This window comes from Rissa tridactyla, chromosome 2 (assembly GCF_028500815.1).
Source record: "Rissa tridactyla isolate bRisTri1 chromosome 2, bRisTri1.patW.cur.20221130, whole genome shotgun sequence".
NCBI classification, from domain to species: Eukaryota; Metazoa; Chordata; class Aves; order Charadriiformes; family Laridae; genus Rissa; species Rissa tridactyla.
The window spans coordinates 145,470,632-145,494,490 of NC_071467.1; the positions used below are offsets into that span (position 1 = coordinate 145,470,632).

Sequence of the window (23,859 nt, forward strand, 5' to 3'; positions counted from 1 at the left end):
CACATGAATGTCTATTTCCCATCATACTCCTGTTGAGATCAGTGGATATTCTTCCACTAGCTTCTGTAGAAATCTGACTGGTTTAAGGTTGGTAGAGGGCCAGGACAAGTAAATCCTGTCCTGTAAATTTAGATCAGGAGACCACTTCTGCGACTTTCAGATTAGGAGATCTACGTCTCCATTATAATACATCTGACTAACAGGATTTAGCCTTTGTACGCAGTTAAGCTCCTTGGGGTTACAACCACTTGATTCCTAATTCAAAAGAAGTAGGTGTGAATACTCACATGCTGCTCTGTCGAGCTGTCATGGCAACAAAATCCTCAGAGCTGCAATGTCATTGTTAGTCATGTAGCAAAGGACAGCCAGAGGATGTTCACTGCCTCCACCCCCCTCAAAGGTTAATACCACAAAAAGTCCCGTTCCAAAACACTGAAATATCCACTATTGTAATATCTATTTCAGGACCACTGTAATGTGCAATTGTCTTCATACATGTTGATAGATGTTATACATTCTCTTTAATGCCCTCTATTTTTCCCTCTTGTTTAATAACCCAATATTATACTCAAAACTACCTCTTTTTTAACAGACTATATTTTAAGAAATATAAAAAGGAAGGCTGGGTAATAGTAAACATGTTACAGAGGACCTCAAGATTAATTTGTGAAATAATTCCAGATAAAAAAGTATAGTATTTCTAAATAGATACCGGTCTGGTGTAATATGCAGAACATTTGTATGAACTGACTTGTACATGCTACGAAAAAAGAATAATCAGATAGAACACAGTTTAGAACATGTCTTTTAATTGATGATTAATTTCTACAGTGCTACAGTATTAACAATCTCTAAAACAAGTATCTGAATCTTTAGCTCAACAAATCTTATAATCTTTGCAAATAAATAAGTTATTAAAAGTATCATATTGTGTTGTTTTCCTGTCTGTGTAAACTGCTAATGATAATGCATTTCAGAAAAAATAACAATAATGACCAGCTGCGGTGCATTTACATTATTAAGAATCTTTAAGTACAATTCTATACATGATACACTTAGATAAGTATTTCTGTACTTACACTTTTACAAAGCCGTCAACTGCAAGGACATAAAATACATTCAAGACTGAACAGAGAAGCAAGAGAGCTGTGAATAAAAAGACAACATGTTCCAGTTGATACAACATGACACAGAAAGTACTGTACATTTTAGAACTCGAAAGCCACTAGCAGTTGCAGGCCTGAACTTGACAGCAAGTTCCTACGAGAGGGCTGGAGTTACCCAACATCCAGCTCCTCCTCAGTTTGTCTTGGTACAGCCTTGAGTTCACTTGCCAGACTTGTCACTTTTGTGACCTAAGAGTGCACAAGACAGGTCTTCTCAATCTGGTAATTCATAAGGATGAATCACTCATTGACATCTGTAAGGCCTTCGGTCCTACTGAGGGCACCCAACACCGCTAGAATGGCATCGGTGACGTACAGTACCAGACACGGAACCAAGAGTACCACCCACGACTGAGGTGTGCCAGCAGGAAAGCAAGTTTAAGGAGGTATCCTTGGCAAACATTAACCTGCCACTCCAAAAACCTTGCAAAGCTTAGTAGGCACTAACAAAACTGCAACTCGCTTGAGCAAGAGAACACAGAGCAGAAACATGAGGTGCTTGTTTCTTCAACAGTCATTGTAGCAAACATAGAATAAAGCATTTTAATGGGCTACAGTTAATCATCTATAAAAAGTGTATGTTCAGCATGAATTTAAATTATAAACAGGTAATAAATAATACAGTATCTTTGAGCACATTTTAAAATACACATTATGAAATAAAATTTAATTTTCAGAAAAGCTTTCAACATTTTTGTTCATAAACAGATTTAACCAATCCTTTATAAACAACTGCAGCCTGTTTGCCTGCCTGAAAATTTTGATTTATGAAGCCCTCCTGCCTAGTGCAGAACACTTATTTGTATTAACTTTCCTTTTTTTTTTTTTCTAAGGCAGATTAAGTAAAAGCTGAATTCACAAAAACTGCTAATGTAGCAACTACCTTAAATTATAATTTATTGTCATGGTTGTAATTTGTTTTTACTCTCGTTTATTTAGTACATATAAATATCCAAATACCCACTAAAGTAAGCTACTGTTAAGACTGCATGTACCCCAGTCAGAGCAGTAGCTAGACCTAGATTTAAAATGCACATATTTATTTCTGGTTAAGAAAAGGCAGGTTCCCTCTGGTCACAGAAAAGGTCTCCCTGTTAACTAGTCATTGCAATCTGTCCATTAACATGAACCTGGCTAAATGTTACGCTCAACGGGAATTAGAAGCAGCACACTGCACCATTTCTTCAAGGCTGTAAATTTTCAACCATACTGTTGAGAGCAGTGTGGCACAGCTATCTTGGCATACCAGCATTTCAAGAAATATAGGCTTATAAATAACAATAAGATAACTAAGTGGAGCAGAAAAGCCCTTTCTGTAACACACCATTTGTGCACAGAGATCCTCCCAGCTGATCTCACGAGGGCCTAGGCAGAAGGTATGAGAGCACATTGAGCATCTTCTCCTCTCACATCCTGCATGGTGAGAGGTGAGAGAAACGACATCCATCAACTACTGTTCACAATGGCCTCAGTGACCCTCTTGGCAGCTAACGTGGGAGATGCAATTTCTCAGTGTCATATTCCTTTGTACTGCCCATGCCCTGAGACCAGGATCTGACCTCCAGACATTCCAGGCAGAGCTGTGAAACGAGGTGGTTCACCCAATCTGTCCTGGAACAGCCTTTCCCAGTGGGAACAGTCTGTGAATGTAGGGGGGGACCTCAAGAAATCCATCTGTTTTCAGCTGGAGTTTGTAACAAGGACGGTGTGTTTATGTTACTACCAATAGTAGCAAATGTCACCTGATGAATAGGAATCTCCTTCCAAGTGCCTATTCCTATGTAGTGTCATTAAAAAAGCTTGATAAGGTCATATTCTATATTAATCCATTCCAGTAGGCATATACAGCACAAGTAAGAAAACAACTTTATATGAACAGTAGGTTAAAGACTACATCAAAACATTAAAGACGGTGATGTTTGAATACATTCCTAATCTTTCATAAACAGGAGGATTTCAATGCTTTAGAAAACTAGGAACATTGCAGAGAGGAAGACAAAAAAGACAGGTGTCAAAAAGAAGTTGGAAAGAGAGCACCATATGAAAATCATACTTAACTTTTGATATCCATTTAACAAGCTAATTAAATGTCTCAAAATGTTATACCGATGTTTAAGTAAGCTACCTAGGATAAAATCCTGGCCCATCTGAAGTCAATGGAAAGGGGATTTTTACCTGCAATTCTCACTATCTTTGAGAAGGTACTAAACCAAAAGGTATACAGTGAGGCTTCAGAGAATGGCTTCAATTAAAAAAGAAGAGAAAGGAAGTTTTTTGTTTTTTTTTAAAGTACGTGCCATGTAAACTAATCTACATGGCAATCTCTCTGGTCTATAAAACACTGAATGCAATACTTAAGTCTTTTTTAGCTTTATTTTTATTCATTTATCATTTAGCAAGACTATTCTGTAGCTGCAAATCACTTTTAAAATTGTATTGTTACCTTGTACACTGTTGCTTTATGAAAGTGCAGACCCAAGATTTTAGCAAACAGTGCTGTATTTTTTTCATGTTACTTGTACAAAAGGATATAAAAATAGCTCCTTGATTGACATATGATAATATCCTCAGGCCACAATGAAAACAAATATAATACAGTATTATAGCACAGGTATTCCTTTTATGACAGGAATAGTATCTGTGAGATACACTCATCCAATCAAGGATTTCAAAATCACAACCTTAAAGTATCCAATGCATTTTCAATGAATTGATAGCTATGGTCTTCAGTGAGCTGCCTTGACAGTAAAAAAAAGAGACACAGAACTTAATCTAAACTTAAATTACTCACATTTCATCCCACTCTTCTGCTTGCTAACTGAGAAATGTTTCTAAAAACTGCCATGATGTTCCTCATGAATCAAAAAGCAAGTGAAGTTTATAAAACAGTACTCTAAGAACTTTGGACAAATACAACTGCTAGTCTGAACACGCGCAACACAACTATTTTGTGATTCAATGTTGTAAATGTAGTTTATATTTTAAACTTTTAATAATTTTAGCTGCATATAAAAGAGAGAAGTAATAAATTAAATTATAGCACCTTGTGTGAAATTTGTTCTAAAAAATACAAAGATTACACCTTTTAAAATAGTAAGAAATACAACTATTCTATCTCAAGTCCACTATGCACCTGTCATTTAAAAGGAAACGAATTTACATTTAATGAAGACATGCATAAATATCACAAATTTGTGGCACAAAATGGAATTTGAAAGTTAGGGATGTAGTAACTCCTTGCTTTTTCATCAAATTATCTGATACACCAAAAAAAGGTGTACCTACAATTTTCAAAAAAGCTGAATTATCATAGAATCATTGAAGCTAAAAATGGAAACTGCCTATTCAAATATGTAATTCAAACTCTTGACAGAGGAAGATTCTTTTCTGCTATTGCATTACATCTAACTTAAAACCTTCCAAGAAATTGTATGTACTGGTAAGCACTACTGTGTCATTCCATAACCTAACTGATCTCATCGGTAGGATCTTTCTCCTGGCATTCATTGGATATTTATCTTGTTTCAAATTTGTATAATCGGTTCTAGTTACACCTTCGTACTTAGAAAGCCTCTTCCTTCACATGTATTTGTCATGTAACAAAAAATTATACACCCTTAACTACTCAATCTTTCCGACTTCTTTCTCACTTTAATTAATTTTGTTACTGTTCTCTGACTTTTCAGAAGATTGACTCAATTCCTCCCTGAGGTACCCAAAATATAAGACTATAGTCCAGAAATGGCCTCAGCAATCATAAGGAGTACTCTGATTTCCAGCTGCCTGATGCCAGAAGCAACTCTGACGCCCACATCATCAAGCCTTCTTACTACACTATTACATTTCAATCTTCTCTCTCTCTCACTAAGTATCCAAGTTTCCTCAAATGCATTAACTTTTCTCCGAATCTCTTTGGCTGCGTCTAATTCATTAGACCTCTCCCATTCAGGTATCATATAATGTAGTATCATCTGTAACTTTTATTAATATACTGTAGATCCCTCTTGCAGATTACTGAAGACATTAAATAGAATTAGGTCAACACCGTATAAACAACTAATGGGGAGGGAGTAATTAAAATTGCACAATGGGATGATTCAAAGCACGATTTATATTTTAAGGTGCTATTTCAAATACACTTTATCCTACTTAGCTATTTATAAGAAGTTAATTATCTCACTATAGCCACAGTTTCTAAATGCAATACCATAATTTTTCTGCATACATAATTAAACGTAGAATAGGAAACAAGCTGACAATCAGTCTTCCTCTGCAAACGAGTCCCATTCCAGCCACTGATCCGAGAAAGGTAAGCTCATCAAGTCTACTCCTCAGCACAAGCTTTTAACCAGTTAATATTATATCATTCTACATACCTTTAAGATTACAAACGAAAATACAGAGTTCTAAATTTGCACTGACAATCAAGAATTCACCTCCTTTCAAAAGTCTTTCTGGAATTCTACAGTGTAATCCTGTAATCCAAAGAATGTTGAACAACATGCTAACAGTACTTATAACTGGAAAGGTATTATTTAATATAAAGCTTAAATAACATTTAAGCCACCTAGTCTATGAAAAACACCATTACCTAATTTCCAGAAGACTCACTTTCAGTACAACTTATCAGCTCTCCTTCTGTTCTTGATGATGACTACAGATCATAACAGAACTTTCAGAGTAGAAAGCACAGTAGTCAGCTATTCCAATTCTTATAGCTATTTGCAAACCTACTGAAAATAAGAAAATAATTTGTCTGAAGAAACGAACAATTAAAAATTAAAGTGAAACCAAGGATTAAAAGGTGAGTCTGAAGATATATTAAACGTAAAAATAATACAGTCCATGCTATTTTATGCACAGTTGTTTATTCTTGTTCCATGTTTTAAAACTTGGACTCAGAAAAATCACAGGAAGTTTTGGTTTTTTACCCTTTTTTTTTTTTTCCATTAAAAGCACCATAGTTACACGGCTTGATTCAATCGTCCTTTTCCACAATCACTTCTCCATGAAGCACCCTTCTTCTCTGCCGCAGCATGTGGAAGTAGAGTTGTGGAAATACTTGAGCAAAGCATAAAAGAAAGCAAATTAGATTAAAAAATTCAACAGATTGCATAACGGAAAAATACAATTTCGCAGAATGATGAACTGAGGAAAAACTATGGCACACAGCACTAGAGCTGGTTAAGGTAAATAACCGGAAGTCATGAACATTGCAATGAATTACAGAACAATAATTACTTGAAAGTCAGACACAGTTCCCTGAACATACACCCTGTGCTCAAGGAACTTCCCTCCAACAGTCTCTTTGTATAAACAGGACTTAACCATGTGCCGGCAGTGCCTGAAGTCCTCAAATCTGTGCTAAGGTAAGCATGTTTGAATTAAGACTTTGAGGAGGATACAAATTTACCCTACTTATTCGAGTCTGAAGTGAGGAGCTCCCTCTCTCCTGATGCTCTGTAATCTATTATACTACTGTCCTGCTTGATACATTTGATCCTTATATTTAATGGATAGAAAATCGGATTTATTCCTGAAGCATTATGCTATATAAACAATTGTAAAACTGTTAGTAAGTTCTGATAGCATTTTTTACTCGTATAAATCTCTCACTGGCCTTCATGATTTCTTGTGACAAAAAAATTCACAGTGTGTGTGCATACTGTGAAAGTCCCCGTTTAAGGCCAACTTCTTAAACAAATACCTTTTATGGATGCAGATCACAGACCCTTTTAACTTCAGTTTTCCTGCTTCTCAATGCCTCTCCCTAATCTCTTGCCTCGTTTCTAGCCTCATTGTGCAATTACCTAAAATATTCTAGTCGCCTAGTTTGGTCTAGCACCATTCATGGTGCTATATCTGAATCAGATTGCTTTCTCCTTGTCTATGCTGCTTAGGTACCAGTGGAAATAACACTGGAAGTGAAAGACAGATAGTCTCTAATTTTAGCTGTGCTTAGCCAATTGGTCTGTGGCTTCTGGTATCCAGAAGTACAAGGACAATTTCATTAAACCAGGGACTGAAGTATGTTCAGAGAGGTTTGGGGAGTGGATTATGGTGAAAACAAAATCTTGGAGAATATTGCTTCAAGTTTTTCCCGAGCATGCTCAAATGGTGTTTCTCAGAGGTGACACGTAAATGGATATTAATAGCAATAAAAGCAAAGCAAAGCAAATCTCTGGCATAACTTGCAGGACAATTTTTCAGCTATTGTTTCAAAGTGGCAGGGGCACTAGAAATTCTCAGCGACACAGCTGCAGACATTTCTATGTCTAAGCGAAAAGTTTTTTTACTTTGTCCAAGTCTTAGAAATGTTTTTAGCATTTTCATTGAAATTTTTAAGACAGCTTATGCTCCGAGGCAGATAACAGAATGGAAAATTTCAGTCTAACCAACTAAAGCACAGCAAAGCTTGGAACAACGGAAAGCAGGCTTTTATAGGAGAAAGCGTGCAGCAAATTTAACCACAGGCAGTGTCTCCAGCATTGCTGATAATTGATTATCATGTTGTTAGCATCACTACAGTTAAGTAATACTTACATGGCACATAGGAGAACATGACAATAATAAGGAAGTAATAGTAGTCAAAGGAGACATTATATTTGTTGGGAAGTCTCAGTGAAAACATTCCTGTTTTCTTCACATAGGGTAAAGCAGCATATATGGTTAGCAGTTCACCTGCAACTCCAGCAGGATACAAAATGATAAAAAAGTTGTATCTGCATTAAAAGAAAAACCCTTGTGAGAACCCCCCCATGAATTTTAAATTTCCTTTTGTTATTATTAGTGGCACAGCAATGTATTACAGTAGTTCCTGAACCAAAATCAAGGACCACATCCTGACTTGGTACAGAATACCAGTTTCAGTTACTTTGGATAGCGTTGCTTAGATTTACAGAGAATGCATTCCTCAGTCCTTTTATTTAAAAACAGTGAAGTATCAGAATGTTTGTATGTCTTTTTAATACTAAAGAGTTAAAAAAATCTGCAGATTTGTAGTCTACACTAATGACTTTTTTTTAATTTACTGATCTTGCTCCTGTTGTCACCGACAGGATTCAGACCAGGACTGGATCCCAAATTCAGATGATCCTATGTATCTTTGTCACAGTGCACACACACTGGGTCAACTCTATGTATTATGATTTCTTAGAAGATGATGAAAACATTGAGAAACATCAGACACCTTTTTGTCCACTGCCACATGGGAAATTCAAATACTACTACATTTACCGCTAACGGAAATGGAAATAAAAAATAAAATAAAATAAAATGAGAGTGCAGAAACTCATCAGATTCATTTTAAAACAGGAAGATGTTCAAATAAAAGGTGAAGAAAATGTGGTTTGAATGCCATAGGCAGTGACAAAATGAAAAACGTAATCAATAGCATTTGTGCTGTCCTTACTCATAGTGTAGCATGGAGAAGCAGTTTCTCTTAAGGAACAGCTCTCAAGTTCACACAGGGAACAGCAATGAGAGCTGTTGCACAGAGAGAAAGGTACAGTGTGCACTCCATGACCAAAAGAGATGAGATCCAAAACTGTAGCAACCAAACATGAAACTGTCCTAGGAGCAGATGCGCTTAAAGGACTCACAGGTCACAGAACAGATTAAGGGAGGTATAAGAAGGAACTGATGCCATTCCCTACACAGTTTGTCACTATGCAGTGAGAAAAAAATAAAAAACAAAAATTCTGAACTAAAATTTAGAGCATACCTATTCCATTAGCCATGGACAGACAAAACTTTTACAATTATAAGCTAAAGATCAGCCATTTCCAGCTCCCTTGGAGTACTGAATTTATGCCCAGTTGTGCTGTTTGATTATCCATAAATCTCAATTGGATATTTTGGACTCTATGAAAAGATAATACACTTTCAAATGTTTTGTTTATAGTATACTTCACCATATATCTCTGCTGTGAGAACATCTGTTTTCCCTATTGTCTATTACAAGGAAACAAAAATTCTGTCATTTGAGACACACTGACTCAATGGCAAAAAGTGTATCTGTCAATGTGGTACTTTATGAATGCATTTCTCTTTCTGAAGTCTAAATAAAAATTTATTAATGAAACCAGACCTGATTAAGTTTGCCATTTAGTGCTTAAACATAACCAAGCCTACCACTTTAGCTATTAGCAAAAAGATAAAGTATTATAAGAATGGACATACATATCAGACATATCAAAGAAGTGCATTAGAAGCATCAGAACCGCGTTATCTATAAAACAAAAATAAAGGAAAATAAACACACTCTTTTAAATAAGAGTCACCTGTGCTGAATGTAGGTTACATATTTTCCTTCTAACAGTGTAAGTCTGTCTGCCTTACATGTATTTTTCAAATAATGACTACAGAGAATACTATTCTTCCAGTTAGTCTCCTGATAAACATGCAGTCTCTCTAATATGTGATCTAGTGGCCAAACTTAAGTATACTTCAAAATCAAAGTAGTTTTGATATGGAACACACTTTTTATGTGGGCTAAACTAAGTCAATATGTAGCTTCACTACATGGATATAACCTTAAAAAAGCTATGATAAAGCAGAACTTCTCATCAAGTAGTAATATGCACACAACAACGCCCACCTTTTCAAAGACGTGAAATCCACACAGATTAGCACAGGTGCTTAATTGAGGGCATTGTACTCAAAAGCATTTTAAGGAGTCATACTGTAAGTTAAAAGATGACTCCAAAGATAAAGAAAAAAAATTAAAGTAAACAAACGCGGTGTTCAAACCATGAGACACAGAAAGCAAAGAACAAACCACACCCCAAAATCTCAGCTAAAATATTTTTAACATTTTAAACCAAGTAACAAGGATCCCAAGTACAGAAAGCAACTGACTTGCACTCTGCTGACACATAACCAAAGCTCAAACATCTGCTCTCCTGTGTGTTAGCTCAGCATGCGTGAAACTAACATGCACAGAACCATGAGAAACTGAAGTGCAAGACATCTCCACCTGGCCCATTTAATGAAGTATGGCAAATGGTTGAGCAGGTTGAATGTGTAGAAGGAATATCGAGTAATCTCTGTCACAGTCCATACGACCAGAAAAAGAATAACGCTCTCCTCATTCTGGATCTGCAGAAGTATAAAGAACCAACACTTTCTTCATCCTTAAGCTTCTTTTCTGTGCAAACTGCAACAGACTTCTGTTTAAGATATATGGAACAGAACTAACATCTTGTAAAGAAAGAAAATTTTGGCATAAAAGTGATATGCTGAAACCATTACCATGTACAGTTCTTTATTGTATGTATTTACTAACAAACAGACATTTTGCAAACTGAGCAATCTTTATCCATTATTCAAATATCAAAATATAAACCCCTATAATTAAGCTTATTCCTCCTCGTTACTTCCTACCTGCATTTTCACTATGCTATCTAACTGTCTCCCTCTTTTTATTTGTGGTTGATTTACTTGTTTATTTTCTTACTCCTCAAAACAGTAAGAAGAAAACAATGCTACAGAAAATATGTTCCTTTCATAATCAGTTTTTTCCCATTCTGCATTTCACTACTCTGTCTCTTAGACTTTCTCTTACATTTTATCTTGCTTCTTCCTCACCATATAATGCACGTTTCCATGAAACTTTAGACAAAAGGAACTGCTTAGTATAATCTACTAACTGGAACTTGGTCACAGAAGATCAAATTTAGCAGACTTCAGGGAGCTGTAAGATAGTTAAGGAGCTGGAACACTGATGGATCACTAAATGAAGAGTAGTTGGTAGATGAGGAGCTCTGGGTAAACTCAATCACCAGTCCCATTTAAGGTTTAAGTTCTGAGTCATTAAACTGCCTCATCAGTAGGTAGCACACCTCTCTGCTGTTTCAAAACATCAGTTCTTTTTCACTCTAAGTGAACAAATAAACAAAAGTCCCCAAATACAAAGGCGGCACATGGGGATCTATTACAAACACTACCTTCTGAGAAGAAGAATTACACGCAAGTAATTTTCTTTTCTTTAAAAGGGGAGGAATTTTGTAATACACTTCCATGCCTGAAGGCTGAAAAGCTCCAGGGATGTCTGTGAAATAAAATAAAGTAACACAAGTTTTGTTAAAATTACAAAAAAGGGAAATGATTCTTTTAAATAAAATGCAACATGGTGACAAAGCTTAATACATCTCAAAGATGCTGCAAATGCACAACTCCGTCAAAAGTCAAGAAGAATTGTAAGACCTCATCATCTCGTAAAATCACGCCCTCAATGTGTCAGTCAAAAAGGTGCACTTTTAGTGAAAGGATCTCACCAACATCACAAAAGAAAAGGAGATATAAAAATACTGCCAAGCTCACAAACAGATAGCAACAACTGAAGTGCAAAGACATCCAAACAAATAAGTAAAGCAAAAGACAGAATTAGGCTGTTCTGAGCCTCATGCAATTAGAGACAAACATTGATAACCCAAACTTGGATTCATGTCACAGTGCTAAATCCAAGCAGAAGAGCTTTAAATAAGTATGCAGAGAATTCCTATCTGTTGCCTTGCAAATCTCCAGTCAAGTAGAGAGATCTGGGTCTGGCTATTATCACTAACAAGCCTCTCACCACCTAAAGTGACCCTGAACATTCATGCCTGCTAAGCAATAACAGCGTGAAATACAATCAGACATACATTCAGATGTATTTTTTCTTGGACACAGCTTGACCTACTGTACTGAAGATAGAGGAAACAAATGAAATGACTGGATATGCTAAAGATTTAATCCACTGCAGATAATAACAAAATGGCAAAATGCAGGGCTATATTCCAGCGTTCATGTAAACATTCAATACAAAAACATGTTAATCTTTGAAACGTTTTCCCTTAAGGCACACACAAAAACACTTAACTTACCAAAAAAAAAAAAAAAAGCTATGAAAAGCCTATTCCATGTTAGGAAAAGCAACAGTAAAGGAAAAGATGAAGTCCTCAGTGAACTGAAACAAAGAGATTTGAAAACTGAGGCAGGTGCTATGATATCCCATCAGCAGAAAGGCATATGCCATCTGCTGGTGAGACAGTTTAATGGCTCAGCTTTTTAAGTAAAGAAATTCAGGAGAACAGACTCAAAATCTATCGCTTAATTCTTTCATGCCCTTCACAGAAAGCAGACCTCAGAAACTGAACTGAATGTCCTATCTACTAGCTGTAAGCAGTCTGCTTGCTTCATTCTGCTAGCAAATCACTAGACTTACAAAAACCACCTCCATCCAGGCAAATAAACTATTATCATTTATACAGGACCTTAAGCATCACTGTGGCATGCTGGATGTCTTGATATATTTTTAACGAAAACAATGCAGTATGCATGCCATCAAATATTAACATTACCATAACATTAAAATCTTGACAAGGTTCCTAAAATAAATTACAAAATCACAACCATGTTTATGCAGGTAAATTCAATTCAAGACATATTTTCATTTAGATTAATTCAGTAAATGCTAATTTAAGTTTTTGAAAGGGAATCAGTAACACTGTGGTAGATTTGCTGATAAATAGTAGCAGTAATCATTGATCTCACTTAGGCAGACCACAGCCGGCACGATGCCTAGGACAGGGCTGAATCACAGTTAAGACCCAGACCTGGTCTCCTGGGTAGAAGCACATAAATTCCATCCTGTAACCCCAACTTCCAAAATCACACTCAAGTATGTAAGTATTCTCTGGAGGAACATAATTCATTTTTAAACTGGCCGTCCTGGTGAAGTGAGAACTGTATTAATAGCTTCTCCTCAAAAACAATCAAAACGCGACTTGCTCACGCACATACCTGTTTTATACTATGTGCAATGAACCACACCATGAAGATTCTTGAACTCACTTGGACCCCAGTCACAAGCACAGATGTGCGAACTATTCCTTAAAAAGAGAAACATGTTATCTCTGTTCCACAATTCCTGTTTTAATTAGTTACAAGAGAAACTAGAACAAAGAACTCACCAACTGCACAGTGGACTACCTGTAAATAAAAATAAGTTAGAGGTTACTGATGTACAGTATGTTACTCGCTATGCTATAAACATGGCCGTTTGATATTAATATAAACCTAGGCTTAGTTCTGAAGGAGAACTTGCTTTTTGTCTCCAACGAACAGTCTTTAAAAGAAATACACATTAGAGCCCTGGCAACTCATGCTGTGATGGGCTCAGCATCTGATCTGTGCAAACGCACAAAATACATGTATTTTCCTTATTAATTGTATACATTACTTATTTAGATACTCACAAAGCATTTATTTTTTTCAACTAGTAAGCTTCCCTTCCATTACCCTATTGAAAGAAGAATTTTACAGCACCGTGTGGAGGGTGTCATACAAGGGATGCTAAACGCATAGCAATTAGAAAACGTTCTGTATTCATTACGGATTAATAACATTACTATAATTTTGCCAATGACAGCTATGCAGCTTCAGATTTATTGTATTTTCTGGTCAGTAAAGTTTAGCAAATAGAGTGCTTTTCATTACTTTGACAGATTTGAGTTGAATTACTTACTGTCAAAGTTTAATAGCATAAAAGCCTATGCACAGCTGGCCACATGATTTTAGTAGTTGCTTGGACTACAGATGTTATAGGCGCATTGAGAAAAAAAAATTGAAATGTAGGTAGGCACTCTTTGTTGTGCCTGGGAAAGAACGGTTAAGTGCTCGATATACCCAACACTTTCATTCTAGAGATGTACTGTAAACTGAGACCACGAGTGCATAGTTGGCAAAAGTCATATTATTTAAAGAATACTTTGCACAACTTGCACAGACCCTATTGTAATGGATTAGGTGGGGCCTGTGAGTCAAGTCTGGAAATAAGCAGAAGCAGGAAAGGCACAGAAGGATAATGAGTCCGGGACAAGGAATAAAAGGGAAGCTATCATCTCTGGACATGGAGATGAGATATCTACTAAGCTAGAGCATTGATCTGCTGGCTGGAAAGCCTTCAGAGATTTTGCCTTTTGAGTTAAAAACTCTCAAATCAAAGCAGTTCCCAGACAGTATTTGATTTAAAGAAATATTAGAATTAATTTTGAAAAAATGTGCCCATTTGTCTCAACTAGTCACTCTGCTCCCCCAAAAATCTTTGAATAATAAAGTTAAAAGGACTTTAAGTACTAACATAATATTTTGATAGTACATTCAGGTTAATAAGGTGTTTTGCCTATGATATGCAGCATCCAATAAAGTAAACTAATGTTTAAAATTTACCTCAAGCAAAGCAAATGTCTGGAAAAATTTAAGCGTCTTTTGAACACTTCTGAATAAGCCTCTATGTGTTCCTTTCTGTATATAAAACCGCACCATGGCAATACCTAATACCAGCCACCTACAAAAGAGAGAGAATGGATACATTTCAAATTAGAATTCTAAAAATATCCATCCATGGTAAATAATTTAGTAGAATATTTTCTTCACAGAATATCTTTGCTTCTTCACTTGCCAGTGCTCTTAGAAGATTATTAAAAATATCTTTAGACATAAATATTACATAATGTTATGGAAACATTACACTCTTTTATCTCTTTAGTTGGAAAAGGATAGAGAATGACTTGTTTACCTTCAGAGGACTGACCTGAAATGAGGGGACCCCCTCAAAACCATGGGTCCATCAAACTTTTCACTAGCAGTGATTATATATTTTTACCATTAAATCCTCATGGATCTTTACTGTGAATTACTGTTATTTGAAAACACCTGATGAACTCTGCACTGAAGCCACCCTTTTGGGTCAGAGGTCTGTATAAGTAAAGGACTGGAACCTATGCACATCATTTTTACATTTTTCATGGCCCCTCAACTTGTAATTTTCAGAACTGATTAATGATTTGAATGTTTCTGCTTGTGATTATCCAACTGAAGTTACTATTATGATTCAATTTTCAAAAGTGTTGAGAAGTCACCTTTGAAAATCAGAGTCCAAAGTGCTGACAGATGGGTGCTCTATGCGCCTGGCTTCCAGAGGCAGATATATTTAACTAGCACATTTGATGGTGTTGGCTATTTTTTTAATTTTGGGGTTTTTTAAGGAAACCGAGCAATACTACCGACTGATAACCCTTCCAATGCAAAAGAAAGTAAGTAACATTATTTTTTAATCAAACTGGAATTTGACATAAAACTTAAATTGAGATCTCAAATGGAAATTGAGACTGAAAAAAATAAACTTCTAAACTGTGGTGGGTTGATCCCCACCACCCAGCCCAGACCCTGTACAATAACCCAAGGCATGAGCAACTCCTTCCACATAATTAATCCATGTTTATATAATTGAGGTTTTCAAAATAGCATACTATATGTTCCATCCTTAATGTAGAGTTATGCCACATTCTTAGACTACCGAGGTGCCTTGAAACTCCAGGTTTCAATCCACAAAGACTAGTAAAGTACAAAAATTCTTTAATATAGATTTATAGCATAACCAGAGCTATGGATGGCTATTTTGAGAGTTAAAAATAAAAATACAAAAATTACAATAACTTTAGCTTAACTTCTTGTCTGATGATAGTGGGAACAGTTACTCAGTCCTTTTATTCTACATAAAGCCACAGCAAGCATGCTGTACAGAGACATCAGCTCTGGGTAAGAAGGGCTCAAGTGACAAAGCAGAGGGGTCTGAGAAATACTGAGAGGCAGATTCTGAGAGCATATAAACATTCAAAGAAATATTTATATAAACATTTGGATAAATATTTAACACATCTTCTGTTCTTATACTCTTCCCTAAGCATTGGCTAACATTGGAAACAGGGTACCAGGAAATACTCATCTTTGGTCAGATCAGATATGCTGTAACGGCATGAGAGTCGCATGGATCGTGACAGCTCTCTGTTCACCTCAGATGGCATGTACTTCAGTATCGGCTCCTTAACAACTCTTAGACGCGCTCCCTACTGCTACGCAGTCACTTGGCGTGCCCCATTCCAGCACTTCATGACAGCATTTCAAACTCACATAAAGTTAGTCAAGGTTCCCCAAACAGTAGGAAAGATTCCCCTCCTTGATCTCTTCTACTTTAAGCCCATGAATCCGATCTGCCGGAGCTCCAAAATTTGAGCCCACCAGAGCTACTTAGATTTTATAATGGATTTTAAACCTGAGCACGATAATTTGAGGTTGTCTCCCACCACTGTGGAAACGACGAATTACTGGAATATCACTGGCAGTCCTTCGCAGTAAAGCTGCCCTGTTCTATAGCGAAGTGTTTGACATGAGGAAAGTGACAGTGAGTTTACATCCAGCTGGCAGCACAAATGGTGACAGCAACAGCTCTGCCCTAGCCCTAGCCTAAGAAGTCATAATACATCTAATCTAACAACGCATTTTCTGCACCTCATTCTGTAACTAAAGGGTTGCAGAGAGAAGTAATCTTGGACTACACTCAGAAGCAAAGACTGCAAATACATTTTTCTTAAATAATTTTTTATTTGGACATGGATTTCTGTAGATAGATTTATGGAGTGGCTGTGACTCTGGATCTCAAGAAAGCCCTTGTATTGAGTATTACAAATCACCAGGAAATGGAAAACACTTTCCATAATAAAGGCAGCATTTCCAGTTGGGAATGTCAGTAAGACTGGGTACTGATCTGCCATTTTAGTCCCTTAAACCTTTGTTAGAAAGAAAGATAAGCTACAATTTTTCATTAGAATGGTGGTTAACAAGCAATTATGTATTAGTTTGTTAAAGCTCTAGGAAGACTTTGCTATATTGCACTGTCTGGACAAATGGACAAATATATTGTTCTTGTTACTTATTTATTCTGTATAGTGCCCCTATTAAGTATTGCTCTATGTCAAATGTGTATATTTCTCTTTCATTCTATCCGTAAAAGCTAATTCCTAAAACTTGTATCTCTGTTTCCACATAAAATATGTAATTTTGCACATCTTAATCCCTTTTGATATTAATGGAAGATGAGAGAGAAGGAAGTGAGAGATACTGAAGCAGCACCTAAGGTCAAAACTAACTATGGTTCGATAATCTTCTACAGACATATAAAAGTCAGTGGCAAGAGTCAGTGTTCATTAGCAAATTCACACATGGAGCACAAGGCTGGGAATTCAATGAGACAACATTAACCTGCCAGCTAGAAAAAAAATTACATTGAGTAAAAGCCCTTTTCAAAAGTTGCTGCTGCAATATATGAACAGACTTGAATACGTGTTCAAGATCCACAGATGCTAGAGAAGAAAGCCATTACAATCACATTCCTGGCTTCCTGCATGAGTGCTTGAACTCCAGCTTCCACCACAGGGTTATCACCTTTGCTCTACGCGATTCAAATGGCAGAGAGTTCACCCGCTGGTAACCAAGGTAAAATTGTTCTGATGATGAATGTCAGCCTAGAAGTTATGGAATTGTTCGTTCTTAGTTTTCTTTTAAGCATGTGGAAATTAACAGGATTGTTTTTTTTTTTTCCCAAGAGTTAGCAAACAGGACAGATTTTGAAGAAGTGTGCGCTTCAAGCACTAACAACACAACCGTGAGCTCTCTTCTGATCTTCTGTTCAAAATAAATACCCACTTTCCTCTCAGCACAGCATCGCAGCGTGGAGCGTTACCTCAGACGAGTCCCTGGGGTTATCACAGCTCCTTCCCCACCCTACCCCCACCCTCTGCCCATCACTAAATGCCCGCTGGGGACCGCGTTCGCACTGGGACGTGTCTCCCTCGCGGGGAGCCGGTGGCAGCTCAGCTCCCTTCGATCCAGGGGGAATCACGGACCTGAAGGGGCGACCCCGCACAGTAATTCGGGCCGTGACCCAGCCGCAGGCGTCAACCGCCGCCCGGGACAGCTCGCCCCGAGCCGCCAGCGCCCGCAACCGACGCCCCTGGCGGCACCCAGGCCCGCCCTTGCCTCCCCGCGGCCGGCAGCCCCCTCCCGACCAGGCGCGGGGGCCGGCCCGGCGGCGGCGGGACGCGGCCTGCGCGGCACCCCCGCCCGGCATTCCTCCGCCGGCTATACTTAACCTCCGCGGCGGGCTCGGGGTGACGCGCCGGCGGCCGGCAGCGCTGCACCGTATTAGGCAATGCGCGGCAGGCGAGGGCTGCCCTGCACACCCCGGCTCTCGCACCCGGCTGCCCCACGGCTACTCCAGCCCGCCGCGGCCCCGCCACCCCGCCTCGCCCCGGCAGCGCTGCCACCCGGCTGCCGCCGCCCCGCTGAGGCACCGCGCCGCCGGCCCACGGCGTGCCCGCGCCCGCTTACCCCGCCGTCATGGCGACGTTGTAGAAGATGAGCCAGGCCGTGGCCAGGGCGCCCAGCCTCCTCTTCTTGCCGTTCTCCTTCTCCTCCACCGCGCCGTTGCCGCCCCCGTCCTCCTCGCTGGACGCCATGCCTCCCCCCGGCCAGGCGAGAGGCGCACACCCGCGGGGAGGAGGGGCTCCCTCCGCGGCGGGGCTGCGGCCGCGCTGACAGCCGGACCTCGCGCTGTCTCTCACCCCATCTGTCTTCCCCGAGGGCCGCTGCCCGCCGCCAGCCGCTCACATGGCGCTGCGCGCTCCTCCCTCCGCCTGGCAGGGGCTCCCGGGGGCACGGCAGGGGCTCCCGGGGGCACGGCAGGGGCTCCGGGGGCGGCGCGGCGCGGCCCCGGGGCGGGGGGCCTAGCGGCGGCCCTCACGAAGGGTCCCTAGGCGGGCAGGGACGCGGTTCCCCTCGTCGACTCTCATGGAGCGTCCCCGGGCGCGCAGGGACGCGGTTACCCCCGGGCGGGGCAGGGCGCGGGGCCTGGGGGCGGCCCTCACGAGGTGTCCCCGGCCGTCAGGGCCCCAGGCGCACAGGCGGCCCCCGCCCCGGCATCACGCCGGTGTCCCCTCCCGCGGCAGGAGGACCCGCTGTGGGTTGGTACCGTGTCTCCAGCCTTGGTGGTGGCCGTCAGGCAAGAGCGGCGGGCATTGCCCGCCCCAACAAAAGTGACAGAAGATACCACGGTTCTTGAAGAACGCAGAACCGTGTGCCTGAGGGTGAACATCTGGGAGTCTGGTCAGAGACCGGCTAGTGGGAATATGCCCAGAGGGTCCCACCTCAGAGGCCCAACAGCCACTGCTGGGGTCGCCCTGGGGAGAGGACACCTTCCCAGCCTGGTATGTCCCAATAAATACTCCCCTGGATACACATACGGCCCACATCTGAGATGGAGGGGAATTTCTTCCCAGGGCCTGAAGAGGACCCAGCTGGCAAGCTGAAGGGTGGCATTTGAACATGCGTGTTGCCTTGTAGATCTGCCAGCACTGGGAGTGTTGCTGGGGCTCGCCGTGGAAGTGGGAGCAGCCTTGGCGTGACCTATGCTGGTGTGACGCAGTGGTGGGACAGCATATATCCTTGGAATGCTACTTTTTCAGTCCTAAAAGACTTCAAGAGTCCAAGTCTATCTCCTTTAGGTTGGGGTAGGTCATCTCAGTGTTTAAAACACCTGGATGGTCTCAGTTGGTGGGCCTTCAGGTAAAAGACAAGTAGATGTGCCATATGAGGACTCATTCTCTCTCCCTCTCCTCACCAAAGCACACAGATGTTCAGCTTCCAGCCTCAAAACACACGCCCACTGACAATGGCAAATGTGTAACATGTGCGTGCAAAATGAGTACCTGGCAAAACAGCACCATGTATATGCTGGTAAGATTATAGTAAGTACTGATATTATATATACACAGATGCTTTTTGTGTTCAAGTAGTCATAAACTAATTTCGGAATCCTATCGTTAGAAAGTCCAGACAAAAGAATTTACACACAGGACTGAACGACTGAATTCAGGGTTTTTGCCAACTTTGGGTTACAGAGGAAAGTGCAAGGAACTATGTAGTGGGCAAATACGGGATAATCTGAGCCTAAATTTCATCTCAGTGTAACAGTTACAAGTTGGTTTAAACTCTGTAGCTTTCCACAATATTTACTATATTTACTATTTTAATTCTGGGTATTTCTGTTACCTACCTTACACCTTTTTTCTGCCCAAATTTCAATTCTCTCTTCAAAGCTTTCTAACTTCTTGGCTTTGTCAATGCAGTGTTGAAATGGGTGTCACAAATGAACGACATACTATGTGTAAAGTGTTTTTTGTCTCATTTGAATTTGCCAACTTATGACTTCATTAAGTGATGAAGACTTTCTAATTTTAAATTATGATACATGGGGAAAGGCATGACGTGATCCCAATTCTTAATATTAGTTGTGATTTTTTAATACTTTTAGCTATCCTTTGCCATTTCTCTCTCGAGACTTTTCCACAGCAGATTTGAGGGAACAAGTCCTATTTGCTTTCTGAAGTAAACATTTTCCAGTTTTAAATCCTGCCTTGGATCTTCTCCATGCTTTTGCACAGAATCTTTTGAAATTTGATAAACAATGTTTGATATATTCTCATTAGAATTCAGTATTATTTTCCTTCTCACTATTTATTTGCTCAAACTTACTGATTTTGGATGGACAAATTATTTGTAATGATGACCAGGTTTGTCTTCAGTTGATTTAGTCAATTAAGAACTTACTAGTGAGGATAAGTAGCTCGATGGTTTTGCTCTAATATTGTGAGGTTTATTTAGGAGCATACAATTTCTCTTGCTATCACACTACCCATTCACCCAATTGATGAGAAATTGCTGAATATCCTCATAATCCTTTTTGGATTTGAATAAACTAAACATTTTGTGTCATTTGCAAATTTTGCCATCCCACACTTGTCTGTGTTTCCTGACCATTTATGAATGTATTAAGCACAAAACTTATTACAGAACGTTCATAAACCCTCCACTGATTTCTTTCTGCTATAATAAAATTTGCTCTTTGTTTCTGTTTCCCATGTTTTGATCCATGGAGATATTTTGTTCCTTAATTCATAACTACTTCATAACCTTGGTAGTTCCTGTGTGACAATTTTTCAGCAGTTTTCAAAATGTGTTTGTTGTGTTAATGATCTTTTTTTTTTAAATCTGTTTTTGCAATTATGTGTTCCAGGAATTGCACTAAATTAGTTGAAACGTAATTTCCTTTTCATAAGTTTTCTATTGTTATTCATTTAATCATGACTTCTGTCAATTTACCATGTATATATTTGTCATTTACTAATCTGTATTTTATGTATCACTATAAGAGCCTTTGTTTAAATTTGATAAAATGTCAGCTATTTTCAAAGCATTAAGTACAGTATCTGTGCTTCATTAGAAATACTGTACTTTGGTAGTGGCAAAATTATTTCATCTAGTATTTTAACTTTGGCTAGCACCTTTTGGCCTAAAAAATCTCAAAATGTCTACGTTCAGAAATGTAACCAATGGAACTGAAATGGCTTATACATTAATTGCATTACCTAAATCAGCTTTTTAAATCAATTATGACTGTCTTATCAATTTAGCTTAATTTTGCTATTATTCAAGTAGACTCTGAAATCAAGCTTCCTAATAAATTTTAAGAGAGTCAGATCAAGGTCTTTTGTATTGTAGGTGTGCGCATCATTCTGTTTCATATTCATTCTCAACCTTCACAGGCGGTTCTCCTTTATTCACTCTAGTTCCAAACCGTCAACATTGCTATATTGTTATTACAAGAATGAATGGTTTTCCCGTCCGCCTTTGTGATTGTGATTGGTATTATCAGTGTGTATTTATCTTCTAGGTTCCTATTGCACAAGTAGATATTCAATGCCTTATAAAGCTGAAAGGGTTTTATTTCCAATCTATTTCCAGAAATGCAAGGTGAAGCTTTTATGAGAATTATTTTCTCATGCAGTGTTTTATAATGATTTTTTTTTTTTGTTACAAAATTTACCTATCCAATATGGTAACATTTCTATGAAATGGAAAGTTGTAGTGCTCTGAAATTAATATAATGACTTACAGCTCCTCTGTCACAGGGGAAGGTCATCTACTATGAAATGCTGCAATAATTACTTAGTATTAGCCCTGCAGAATCATGAGATTACCTTTATACTTCAGATTAGTTAAATGCCAGATGATAACTTCAAATCCTGAGGAAGGAGAATTTGTTCAAAAAATTAACAACTGAAATCCTGCATGTCCTTCTGCCCCGTCTTCACTTAATGTTCTCAACACACTTTGCAAGAACAAAGTGTTGAGACAACAGACATATATAGTAATTGGACGCTATTTTAGGTTTATGGTATATAGTAATCAGTGAGGTATTCAAGGATAAATGCAAGTAAACAGAATTTAGCTATGTCTAAATTGAACAACACAGTGTTCATGCACTTTCTGTCTATTCATCTGGGTGTGTATAACTATTATTTTATTTACTACTCTGGAAATAGGACAGAAGATGCTTTCAAAAGGTGTGGTGTAGAATGGATTGCATAATTCTTGTGGGAAGAACCAGAAGATGTCTTTGTATTTGGCACATCCGAACAGTCAGAGTTTTGCACTGCTACTGCAAGATAAATGATTCATATTAAACCTTCGACTGTACAGTTCAGTAGTCAGCGAAAGAAAACAGGTGCCATGAACGCAGGCTGAAGTGGAAGTTGATATTTGTTATAAAAATACAAAATTCTAGTGCAAACATTTAGAAGTTTGTATGAAAACTATTGATTCTATATATCCGAAAAGCACTGGTATATTTATTTTGTGTTCTGAAAAGCACCAGTTTGAGATGCCCTTGTGTATTGTTCTATTCAATCCTCTTCAGAAGCAAAACTATAACCCAAACCGCAGTGTTGAAGGACACACACGTGTTAAAGGGAGATGATGATTCTGCACATCTGAGTTTGGTTTATTCAAACTCAGTGTGCTTTTGGTATAATAGACTAATTGGACTCTGTACAACAATTATTTTCTTTATGAAGTATTGTGGACTGTACCACTGTTTAACTACCCTGCATTGATAAGCTTGGATAGATTTATGTATAGACCAGTCCCAGAGACTGTGATCTGTGCAGTCAGCACCTTCACACACTAGGCAGACGGGCTGTATCGAGAAGCTATCTCCACTATAATGTTCTAATTATACAGATATACATATAAAATGCTCAAAACTTAAAATTACTACCATTAACTTCAGTGGTACTGTTCATGTGAGTAACATAAAGTACATGTTGAAAATTTACTGCTGGCGTAAATAAGATATTCTTAAATTCCCTTCCCCATATTATGCAATAGATGTAACATTTTTCGTAAATAATGAAGCTTTGCTACCTTGCCAACTTAGGCAGATTTTTCATGAAGTTTCACAAAATACATTTCAATAATATTAAAAATACCTTCTGATTTTCAGTGTATTTCAATGGCAGCTTGCTTGCGTGAGCACTACAATCTCTATAGAGGAGGCTGCTTCCATTATTAGTTTCAGAGCACACACAATGTTTGCTTGTTATTTAGTTTCATTTCAAGGACTTAACTTTAAAAGGGCTCTTCATCAAGGGAGTAATGTGCCAATCTAACTCCCCTTATGGTCAGTGGAAGTATTTCTATTTTCCTTCTTAGAAGAGTGGTGGAGAATGAAAAGATTAGTTTTAACCTCATCATTGGTTGAAAACTGGTCTGAGTTACCAGCAAGGAAAAGGGACCATATTGGGTGTAGTCGGTTTGGCCACATGGAGAACAGGTGTTTGTGCCAAAAAAAGCACTGGGACAAGTGGTTCCCCATGGCAGTGTCAGGAGCTGGCACAGAGTGATGCTCCCACCAGCATCCCCAGGGACGCCTGGGCACCCACGGGTCCCAGCAGCTCTATCTGCTTCTTACAGG

General features: G+C 38.9%; 1 protein-coding gene across 2 annotated transcripts; it reads right to left on the minus strand.

Annotated features, from left to right (window-relative positions):
* Positions 1–792: 792 nt before the first annotated feature.
* HACD1 (3-hydroxyacyl-CoA dehydratase 1) lies at positions 793–18,659 on the minus strand. 2 transcript variants are annotated; one of them, XM_054192756.1, is made up of 7 exons: positions 18,378–18,659; positions 14,379–14,496; positions 13,121–13,139; positions 12,951–13,033; positions 10,144–10,265; positions 7,710–7,888; positions 793–6,227 (listed from the first exon to the last, which is right to left on the minus strand). In XM_054192756.1, exons 1-7 carry the CDS (start codon positions 18,503–18,505, stop codon positions 6,145–6,147), a joined length of 732 nt encoding a protein of 243 aa, XP_054048731.1. In that variant the 5' UTR covers positions 18,506–18,659; the 3' UTR covers positions 793–6,144. The 2 variants fall into 2 exon arrangements, with proteins under 2 accessions (XP_054048731.1, XP_054048730.1); XM_054192755.1 differs by having other exon boundaries at positions 12,951–13,039; positions 18,378–18,658.
* Positions 18,660–23,859: the final 5,200 nt, after the last annotated feature.